This window comes from Phaseolus vulgaris, chromosome 9 (genome assembly GCF_051622355.1).
Source record: "Phaseolus vulgaris cultivar YP4 chromosome 9, ASM5162235v1, whole genome shotgun sequence".
NCBI classification, from domain to species: Eukaryota; Viridiplantae; Streptophyta; class Magnoliopsida; order Fabales; family Fabaceae; genus Phaseolus; species Phaseolus vulgaris.
Window position 1 is genome coordinate 20,913,664 of NC_143506.1, and position 11,768 is coordinate 20,925,431.

The 11,768-nt window shown below is 31.1% G+C and overlaps 1 protein-coding gene across 1 annotated transcript; it reads left to right on the forward strand.

Annotated features, from left to right (window-relative positions):
* Positions 1-7,089: 7,089 nt before the first annotated feature.
* Positions 7,090-10,506, forward strand: LOC137820159 (WAT1-related protein At4g08290). Its single transcript, XM_068624025.2, has 7 exons — positions 7,090-7,523; positions 7,677-7,739; positions 7,821-7,937; positions 9,155-9,398; positions 9,522-9,683; positions 9,852-10,003; positions 10,095-10,506. Exons 1-7 carry the CDS (start codon positions 7,339-7,341, stop codon positions 10,264-10,266), a joined length of 1,095 nt encoding a protein of 364 aa, XP_068480126.1. The 5' UTR covers positions 7,090-7,338; the 3' UTR covers positions 10,267-10,506.
* Positions 10,507-11,768: the final 1,262 nt, after the last annotated feature.

The following is an 11,768-nucleotide window of genomic DNA, read 5'->3' on the forward strand; positions in this document are numbered from 1 at the left end:
ATAGAAACTAATTTAGAAACCAATTTTTTTTAGTTTCTAAAATGGTCTCTAATTTAGTTACTATATAGCAACTAATTATTTTTTATCTATAAAATTAATTTCTATTTCATGTTTTTTCTTGTAGTTGGTGATAAAAAAGTAGAATAGATAGAATAATAGTATCCCAATATTAACTAAAACAGTGGCCAAATAGTAAAAACACTGGTATTAGAGAAAGTAATATCTGACCATTGTGAATTGATCTTGTAAACTACAGAAGTAGATCGGGGGGCCTAAATCTTTTCAAGTGTTAGATGCGTAACAACAAATAAATGGATTTCATGATCTAATAAAAGGTTTTGGGGGCAAACTACCAAGTATCAGGTGTAGGAATATATGTGTTAAAAGAGAAAATGAAAATATTAAAGAAATATTTAAAATATGCAACAATGAGGTTTATGGGGATATTAATAGGAAAAAACAAAATATAATTGACATATTAGACATTTAGATTTAGCATATCAGAATGGTGGTCTAATTTAGGATTGGAGAAAGTGAGAAGAGAATTATCTGTTGAGGTAAAGAAAGTGACATTTAATCAAGAATCCCTAAAAACGCGGGTAAAATGATATTCTTATGAGACTCTAATTCTAATATTACATTCCATAATTAACTGGAGATGAATGTTCATATACTTTTCTCCGTATTTGGAGTTGGGTTTGAGAGATTTTTTTTACTTTTCATTTTTTTAATAAAGATGATATTCTCTTTTTTATTAAGAGTGATGATAGTCCTTTGGTTAAATTGATTAAGTTTGTTGTGATAACTTTTTTATTTGGATGATATGGCGTATAGGGAATTATGCTCGTTTTCAGGATAAAATTGAGGTTTCTAAGATTATTTCGGTTATTAAAGATTTAACTCGTCTAATAAAAAATTCGTCCAAAGTTTCAATGAAGAATGATATGTTGGATTTCAATGTGATCAAATTTTTTTATATTAATACTCGTACTGGTAAAGTTCTTCGTCCTCTTCCTGTTATATGAGAGTTTCTTTCACCAGGCTAGGTTAAAATTAACACTAATGGGGCTGCTAGGAGATATCCTGGTTTTGCTACTTGTGGTGGTATTTTCCGTGGGAGTATTAGAGAGTTTATTGGAGCTTTCTCTGGTTTCTTGAAGTTCAGACTGTTTTTGTTGCTGATTTTTGTGGGGTTATACATGCTATGGAGGAAGCTCAAAAGATGGGGCTTACTAATGTCTGACTGGAATGTGATTTTGCTTTGGTTTGTGTTGCGTTTACTGTTACAACTAATGTTCCTTAAATGCTTCGTAATCGATGGAATACTTGTCTTAATTACTATGGGAAAATCAGGTTTAGGGTTACTCATATTTTTCGGGAAGGAAATGCGTGTGCTGATAAGTTGACTAATTTAGGATTTATTCACAGAAGATCTTTTCATTAGTATAATAGGTTACCATCTAGTCTGTTCTTAAAATTCTTTATGAATAAATATGGTCTACTTGTGTATTATTTTTGTTAATATATGAGTTTTGGTCTAGTCCACCATACTTAAAGTGTCAGCATAACTGAGATGTCAAGTTAAATAATGATGCTTATCATGAAAACTTTTATTTAAAAAGAATATGATAAAAATAAATATAAGAAAAAATGAATAAATATTTATAATATATATTTATGAAAATCCATCCAAATGAATAGTCATTCTTGGGCTATAAAAGTAAAATTCCATCTAAATTTTGAATGAGAAACAAAGTTGGGGAAATAGGTGGTACTTTCCGACAGTTTTATATAAGTATAAACAACATATGATGATATAGAAATTAGATATAAAAGATAATATATATATATATATATATATATGAGAAATTTGTAATTTGTGATATGAAATATGATTAAATGAGAACTTAGTGATAAGAAAAGTTGATAGATTGATTCTTTTTCCGGGAGGGGAGGGCGGGGACATGAAAATTAAGGAGAAGGATGTTAGGTGCTTATTCAAATTATAAAAATAGAAAAACAAAATAAACAATAATAACACGCACTTCAACCACCCTGCGCAGAAACAAGTAAGTGCGCTTCTGTCATAATCACTTTTTCAAATTAATATATCTACTTAATTAAACAATAATTTCCATTTTTATATATCTAAAATGTCTTACGTCAATTCTTCACGCACATAAATAATGCCTCACACTATTTATTTAATTTTCTGAAACTAATATCTTCAGAGAATTAAGACGTGGACATCATTTAAAATCCCTTCTATTATATTTTGGATTTTAAGTTAACGTTATAAAGATCTTGAACTTTAATTGTAATTATATATACTTCAAAAGAGTAGTTTTACATTAAAATTTAATTCTTTAAAAAAATATTTAAAATATGTTTGCACTTAAGACGGAATTGAAATAAAATTGGTTAACTTTAAATTTAAAATTTGAAAACATTTGAAACATAAATAATGAATAATTTAAATTTGGCGTGCATGACAACAATATTTTACTTCTTTCGTTTTAAAAGTTAAAAATAAAACATTAATTCAAATAAAAAAGTCAACATTGCCGTAACCTTTTTCAATGTAATTAGAATTCATTAATAATTAATAATAAAAATATTTTATGTTGTCTTGTTAAATACTATAATATATCGTTGAATATTTTAAATAATATTTAGAATAATTTTTTTCTCTCAGAAAAAAATAAACTAATGGAAAACACATAGGATTACTTCAACCTTATACAAATAAGTCTATAAATCACTCCTGAATTTGTAGTATCCAAACTGTATTCAGATCTATGTTGCTATCCTATCTAGCTACGACAGATACCCAAGTATCTTATATAAAAAAAGAAACCTTCCATTACAGTCCTATTTAGAATAATTTATAATTAATTAACAATATAAAAATATTTTATAGCCTAGTATCAAACCTCATTTCACCCTAATATATATATATATATATATATATATATATATATATATATTTTGATATTGTTGCGCCCATAAAAAGTAAAAAATAGTATCAAACTTAAAATCCTTTTCAAACCCTCCATACAAACATAGTCTTGAGAACTAAAAGGTTGCTGCAACATCTGTAATGCTCTACACGTATACATTACTGTATATATTCTTCCTTAGCTGATTAAAATAAACTGTATATATTCTAAATATAGTACTAGTATTTCCTTTTCCGGATGAGGGGAATGTGAGAAATTAATTATATGATACTCCGATGATGTAATTTTCACTAGTTTTGATAGAGACAGAGTTAAGTAATATTATTTTTTTTATAAATTAAAAAATACATATAATTTAAATATTAATTAAAATCTTTTCCAAAGCTAAACAATTATTAATGGTGATGACTTATTATGGTGGACTAAATTAATGTTGGATATCAAGAACAACTAGTGTCACAAAATGAGAAGTATATTGAATGCATATTTAGATATGATTTTTTGAATTTTAGTGACTAATTAAGGTCAGTCTGAGGCAAACAGTTAGATCTAGTGTCCATCTAAACAGTAATAAATATAGTGGTATAGCTGAACAGTATGTTGATAGCTTGAATGCAACATATATTGAGGATTATGCATAAGTTGTAACAGAGTTAGAATATCTAAAAGATTTTTTTATATATAAAAAATATATTAATTAAAATAATTAAATATACATTAGATTTTTCTGAATAAAAATTGTTGAAAAAGTTCAATAACAATAAATCATCTTCATTTTATATACATCACCTCATATTTCAAACTTGAAAATAATAAGGTCTTAGATCTTCTTTCTGTTCATCTTAATCATTCTTATTCATATGATATCTGTTTTTATCAGCATATGATATGAAACTCACAATTAAAATCCTAATCATATATAATAATCTTGCATTATCTTATAATTTATTTTCTTAACTTCTTGCATGACATGTAGTCTAGTGGTTCAAAATCTGTCCTATACGCGGATTATTCTATGGCGGCTAGCCTTGGCTGTATTTCTAATGCTAAATCAGCAGTGAAAAGTTGGAGTTTGTGCGGTGAAAGTGATGAGATAGGTGAAAAGAGGCATCAAATTGAATGGAGGGAAAAAGGAAAACGCACCAAAGAAACCCAACTTGACAAAAAATCTCATCAAGCTTAGAAAGTGGTAACTATATATTAATGGATGAAACCCATCGGTATTGCGCGATAATTAGCTGTTTGATTATTTTTAATATATAGTGGTGCATGTCTACGTAAAAGACCAATACTATATCTGAGTAGGAAGTTATATATAACACTCTTATTAAAGTGCCGTAATGTAGAATGTTTTACTAGGGGTGAAAGCAAAATGCATTCTCAATTTCACTCGTTATCAACGTCAATTTTAAGAACCAATAGCATTGTTATGTTTGAACCAGTATCACATTCGATATGATCTTCTTTTAGCTGCAGAGTTGAGTCGGTTAAAACCTACAACAGCACAATTTGAAAAGAGTCAAGTGACTTGGAAAATATCCTTACGTTACGTACTCTATGACAATGTTGAAGAAAGAATTATCACTTGAATCACACGGATATCATATAATATAATGGTTGAAGAAAAACCCAAAAAGAGGACGCAAAACAAAGAGTATTTTATCCTCCGAAACAAACAAAAAGAAGCCCAGAGAAACTCAACTTTTTTTAGCAATAAAAAGAGAAATGAAAAAATATATATCATATTAATCGATGATGAGATAAAAATATTGTATATAAATAACATGGTCGTATATCGGAGCAGTCTAGGTGATTACATCATCCAAAAAAAAATATTTGATTTATTTATGTGATTGAAACTGGGGGAATGGTTTAGGAATGATTAGGTTTATAGTGTTTGGTGCAAATTCAAACTTGGGTTCTACGGGTGGCTCACCGTACGTATGTGTATGCATGGTGACATGGTGCGCAACCTAATTCTACGAAGTGGCCACCAAGTTTTCCACTTAGTGAAGTGGCAACTATCAATTTTTCCACAAACTATGTTTGTGCACTCTCCGCTGTGATACTGCTTACGACTCGCATTTGGTCTCTTCTTAATGTTGCACTGCACTATTACCTCCTCAATATACCTCTAGTTTCCTCCTTTTCTTTTTGCCCCTTACTTCCATACCAAACACTATCTTTTTCAACTAATTACTCAATTAATTAATTGCCCTTTCTCTAATCTCCTTTACTCTTTTTTTCCTAATATTCTACCAATCTCATATCATTCCAATTCTTGAATTCTCCTTCTCCATGATTCAGATATAGATGCAGAGAATGGCTAAAATATCAGACAATCTCGATCCTGTACTTAACATCATTTTTTTCTGTTAGGCTGTACTTGGCCCAAGTGTACTTAACCGTATGCCACAATCAAACGTCACTTTCTCTTCCACAAAATGACTGACACGGGTGATCTTCATCATGAAAGTAGTTCACGATCCATTTCCTTAAACCATTACAGTATTGTGATTTTTGCGTAATTTTGCCCTCCACCTACTAATCATCATAATACATGTGAGAGAAAGTATTGTTATAGTGCATATATGATATATATTGCTTTCACAACTACACCTCTAATTCACTTTAATCCATTTAAGTTTATGTTTTGATGAAACTAGACAATGTGATACTCAATTTCTAATATAATTTTAAGATGCCAAATGAAGAAATAAGATTTTGTTGCTTGAGGAAAGTTCACATAATATACTTTTGAACACGCCTCTTAATATATTCCTTATCATTAGTTAAAATTTTATTATATATTATAAAAAATTTAAGTTTCTCATTAAATAAGAAGTGGTTTTGAATCACATTCATACATGGTTACGCAAACAAATAATGGCATATTCAAACATACATATCCATTGTGGGTGGTGAAATATTGGATTAGCTTATAAGTCATATTCTTTTACTCTGTCGTCTCCTTTACTGCAAAATAAAATAATGTAAAATTAGTTTTCCAAATTTATGGCACCCATTTTGACAAAATCCAATGTTAAGATAAACTTATCCTAAATGGAAATAGCTATTTATAAATAAATAAAACTCCTAATTAATTTTCTCTCAAAAATCTAAACCAAATATATACATTTTTTTATCAGAAAAAGGAATATATTGAATAAGGACAATAATTAAGTTGACCCAATCCATATAAAAAGCTATATGTAACACAGAAGAAAAAGTTTAGTGTGAAGTTGGCTCCTTCCCTGCATAACCATACAACCAAAAAGCTTTATGTTTCCCACATTCTAGTTAGCATAATTTCACAGCTAAGAGAAGATTATACAATATGCAGCCACGGATTGTACCATTGTTCAGCCTTTTGTCTGCTGGGAGTATAGACAGTGCTATTTCTTTTGTTAGGATAGAAATGTGTACATTATAATTGGGTTGAAGCAACCTGTGTTCCATTTTAATTTAATTTATTTATTATAGCAGATAAAAAAGAACAAGAAAAACTCCTTCTGTGCATATATCATTTACTAAAAACAAATGTGCCACCGCCAGTGTTAATTGTAATATGAAAACTAAAATTCTGCACAATTTTTGTAATACGAAGAGGACAGCCTATTTAAACCAAAAGTATATAATTTATATGCTATTTATTGATAAAAAAAATTGATCGAATAGAAAGAAACAAACCAATTGATGAATTACTTTTTAAGGAACACCAGGTGTGCACAATGTTTGAAAATATGGGAAGAAAAGAGAGAAAATATGAAACAAGATGGATGACTCGACTGAAAGAGATAAAAAAGATAAGTACAGAAAAGCTATAGCAGAAAATGATTAAAAGAATGAAATTACCCTTCTTTTCTTCCCAACAAATTACGTTTTGCACACGACGCAAATTCGCTTTCACATGTAAAGTATATGCAGTGTAAAGATAAAAAAAAAGTAAACAATTAGTTTTGCCACTGAAAAAAATGCAGACACAAAACTGTACATAAAAATATGGTTCACCATTTAAAGTTAAGACTATTAACTTAAATAAAATGAAACATTTATATAAATAAAAAATCATGTAATATATATATATATATATATATATATATTTATGTTGACACACATTAATCACATCATGCACGATCCCCCGCCTCCTAATTATCTCACTGCAGCCGGGGAACGTGTAAAGTGGAATTATAAAGCTGCTTTTTGGATTATAAATATTATTAAATATATTCAGCGATTGAGTATAAATATTACGATAGGCAGCATTTGTTTCGCAGTGACTTGCAGATAAACAAAATTCAGAACCAATTTCACTTGATCCCACACACGTAGCTGAGGATCAAGAACTAGAAAGAGAGAGTAATTAAGAAGAAAAAAGATGGGTGAGGGGTTGAGAAATGCAAGGCCCTATCTGCTGTTATTGGCTGTTCAATTTGGGTCTGCTGGTATGTTCATATTTGCCATGGATGCTATAAAGAAGGGTATGAGCCATTACGTCTTCATCGTCTACCGTAATGCCATCGCCTCCGTCACGCTCGCTCCCTTCGCCTTTGTTCTTGAAAGGTATCTTCCACTTATACCTCCCATAATTCATCCATGCATGCATATACATAATTCCAAATATACTTTTTACGACGTCTAATGTTTTCTGATCTTAAGTAGGAATTAAAGTAATACTAAGCATGTATCAGTTCTTCTAAAACAAATATTTTGCAGGAAAGTTAGACCGAAGATGACTTTCCGGGTATTTTCAGAGATTATGGCACTGGCTTTCTTCGAGTATGATTCTCTTACACTTTCATTTGTTATTATTGTTTATCAGTAGACTTAGTTAATTAAATTATACGATGCTACTTGCAGAATAATACTGGATCAGTGCTTCGCTCTATTGGGCATGAAATTCACGTCTGCTTCTTTCCTATCTGCTGTCATGAACTCTGCTCCCTCTATTACTTTTGTGATGGCAGTCATTCTAGGGTAAGAATTCAATCAAATAATAGTAATAACAATACCTGGTTATTTTCACCTTCACAACATTTATTTTATTTTCTCACTTTTATTTAACTTTCTTTCTATTCTTGTCCACCTTCCACACACATATACCCTAAAAATAAGATGCTTAGCAAATTTTTTATTTATCTATTATAAATATTCCAATAATATTTCATATTTCCCCTTATTGTTCTTCCTGTCACATCATTTAGTTTATTATATACATTCCTTCCTCTTCTAACTCTGTCTTTCTCTCTTTCAAGAAGATGCCAAATACAGGTGCATAATGCAACATTATCAAAACAATTGTATTTACCTACAACCTTATCTAATAAATAAAAAGAAAGGCTCTATAATAGTGGTTCTCAGGTGATTGGTTAGTAATGGATCAAAATGCTTCTATAGAAAGGTTTAGGTAAAGTCCCACCAACGCTAATTAATGTTCTTGTATTGTATTTGGAAGTCTATTTTGAAGAAAACAGGAATATATTAATTTATTGTTTTTAAACTCCGAGAAACAAAAAAAAAAGATTTATAAAACGAAATATTAAGATATTAAATTTATTTATTTTAAAAATATCTAATTAAAATATATTATTATAAATAATATCAGTATTCATTTTTTTCAAAGTATAATTTCCATACATGCCCTTCTCTGATTTATAAGTACCACTTTATATCATCTTTGAAGCTTGATACGACGTAACCTTTTAATGGAGTGATGTCCTTTTCCAATACTTTTTATGTACCATTCTTCTTAAAGAGTGAAAACAAAAACATAAACTTTAACGGTAAGCGATAGTAAATTCCAGTCTCTTGAATCTCAATCTGCCTCTCATGAATTCCACTAGAAAGAAAAATACGATATCTCTGTATATTGTGCATGTGTATGTGAAAAAGTGCAGTAAATTCTTGTGTGTGGTTTTCAGCCACTAAATTCTTGTGTGTGGTTTTCACACACAATAAATTCTTTGTGTGTGGTTTTCAGCCACAGTAAATTCTTGTGCGTGGTTTTCAGCCACGATATAGATATGCCTAATGCACCTTTCCCTCTTGATTCAATATAGCATTCAAAACAAAATCACTAGTGCGTACACGTATAGACACGTAATAACGACAAAAGCACAAATCTTCTTTTTTGTTTTATGGGTTGGACAGGGAATGATAGATATAAACATTTATTTATTTTTTAAAATGAGCAGAATGGAGCGCATGAAAATTAAGGAGAAAGCATGTCAAGCCAAAGTGATTGGCACCGTAGTAACATTTGGAGGAACCTTGCTTATGGCATTGTACAAAGGCCCTGTCCTTAGTTTCATGAGATCTTCGACCAGCCATGCTACCCAACCTCAGAACGTGGCCAATCCTACTGGCAACCATTGGGTCATAGGCACAGTGTTCCTCCTCATTGGTTGTGCAGGCTTTTCTGCATTTTACATATTACAGGTATATATATATATATATATTGTTAAATGCACCTTCCTACTAATTAAGTTTCACATATAATAAGATCAAATATCTATGAATTTCCTAGCAGAAATTAATGATTTGTGGTTTGGCGATATGTAGGCCATAACATTGAGAAAATACCCAGCAGAGATGTCGTTGGCCACTTGGGTTTGCTTTGTAGGGGCACTTCAAAGTTCTGTTGTTGCAATCTTCGCAGAACGCCACCACCCTCATGCTTGGTCCCTTGGTTGGGACACACGACTCTTTGCTCCTGCTTACGCGGTCAGTGCTTTTGGATTTGATGTATAGTACAGTAATAAGTATACATAACACCACTGTTTGGGCTGAAAATGAAAGCAACTACACCATCCTAGTTGTGGTAGAATTGCACCCATGCTCCCTTTTTATAACCTTATCTTTTTCTTAATCAGTGTTTTCAACCTTTTACAGGGAATAGTTACCTCAGGAGTTCAGTATTACATACAAGGCATGGTGATAAAATCCATGGGCCCAGTTATTGTGACTGCTTTTAATCCTCTGCGTATGATCATTGTTACGGGCTTGGCCTGCATCATCCTATCTGAGCAACTCTACCTTGGAAGGTACTAATGCTAGAATTCAACATGGTTCAATTCTCATCTTCATTTTGTTTTCTCTTTACTAACAATATTTGTGTGCTTTGCTTGATATCAGTATAATTGGAGCAGTAGTTGTTGTTCTGGGGCTTTACCTAGTAGTGTGGGGAAAAGCTAAAGAACGTAGAGGTATGACTCCACCATCTCCGGCAGAGGGTAACTTTCCAGAAGATCAACGACAGCTACCGGTTACAGCAACAAGGAATGATAGTGATAATAATAAGGCTTAAGTAGTGCATGGCCATAATATAAAAAAGTGACGTGGAAGGCACAATATATTGAGATGAGAAAGTCAGCAAATTAAGTAGGCCTCGGCTTTGTCGAATGAGACACTTGTGTAGCATTTCCGTACAACTGGTTAATGTCAATGTCGTGCAATTTACTCATACCATGAAATTGGTGGGGCATGTGTCATGACGATCATGAAATTCATCATATATATAATTAACTAGTGGCCACTTTCAGCTGCATCATTGTTCTTTAGTTGAATGACCTAAAATGTGCTTTCCTATTCATCATAACTTATTTACTCAATTCTGGGCTGATTTTTTTTTTCTATATAATAATTTTATGATAGTTATATTTTGCAAATTCAAATTTCAGCAGACTCATATCCACGATCATGTCAAATAAAAAAATTATTATTAATAAAAATATAAGAATTAGACCAAAACTTACATATTAACAAAAACGATATATAGATAAACTATACATATACATAAAGAACTCTAACAATAAACTAGATGGAAGCCTATTATATCAATGAAATGAATTTGAATCCTAAGTTAGTCTGCTTATTCGCACACGCATTCACGAAAAATATGAGTAATTTTGCCACAATAATTAAGATAAGTGTTTCACCGATTACGAAACATCCACGGAACCTTGGTCCTAACAGTAAATGCACCACTAACCAAGGCAATTGTGTTAGCTGAGCTATGCTTTGTTAGTATTTTGTTTGTGTTCTTGCGTTCTGTTAATAATTGTCCCTAAGGACGGATATCGATCCCACAATGAACCGTGTCGAGTACAATAATCGCTAAATATAAAAACAGAACAAAAATTAAAAGAGTTTTGAATTAATTGTGGTGACACTGATCAATAAGAAAACAGACAAAGAATTAGTTGTTTCAATTGAAAAAATAAGGATTACTTTCATCTTTCTCACTCTCAAGTATTTTGATTAGCATGTCAATATTAAGTTCTTTGATTGAAATTGATGCCCGTATAAAAATCATTTATATCGATTCCTCGCATATAAAATCCTTAAGAATGTCCCTTAACTATCGATCCCTCGCATAATTATAAAGAACAACTTAGAACGAAACTCAGACGTTTAATAGCAATTAACATTTCAAGTCTATTCCTAGCACTCAAATATGTTAAGTATTGTTGTTTAGGTCCGAACCCTAAAAATACCTCCTGGTTAGACTTAAGATTCTCAATTTGTCACAGAAAGTTAAAAGTAAAATAACAATACCAATAATCAACCAAGAACTGAATATTAATATATAAGATATCACCTCAATACATAAGAGTTTGAGCAGATTACTCTCAACCCCAAATGGTAGAATTAGCCACGCATACTTCTAGCACCTTCTATTCTCCCAATTGGGTTACAATTCACTCTATGGTGTTTTCCTCTCAATCTGGCACCCTAAGGTTGAGCCTCTAGCCCTCTATTTATCCTAGTTTTATAAGGTTAGGTTGTTTATTGTGTCGCGCTAATGGG

Bases quoted from the DNA above. Each gene is read 5' to 3' on its own strand.
- LOC137820159 (XM_068624025.2), top strand. From the start codon at position 7,339: ATGGGTGAGGGGTTGAGAAATGCAAGGCCCTATCTGCTGTTATTGGCT. The intron at 7,938-9,154 runs GTAAGAATTCAA...TAAAATGAGCAG, and splicing joins GTGATGGCAGTCATTCTAGG to AATGGAGCGCATGAAAATTA. The intron at 10,004-10,094 runs GTACTAATGCTA...GCTTGATATCAG, and splicing joins GAGCAACTCTACCTTGGAAG to TATAATTGGAGCAGTAGTTG.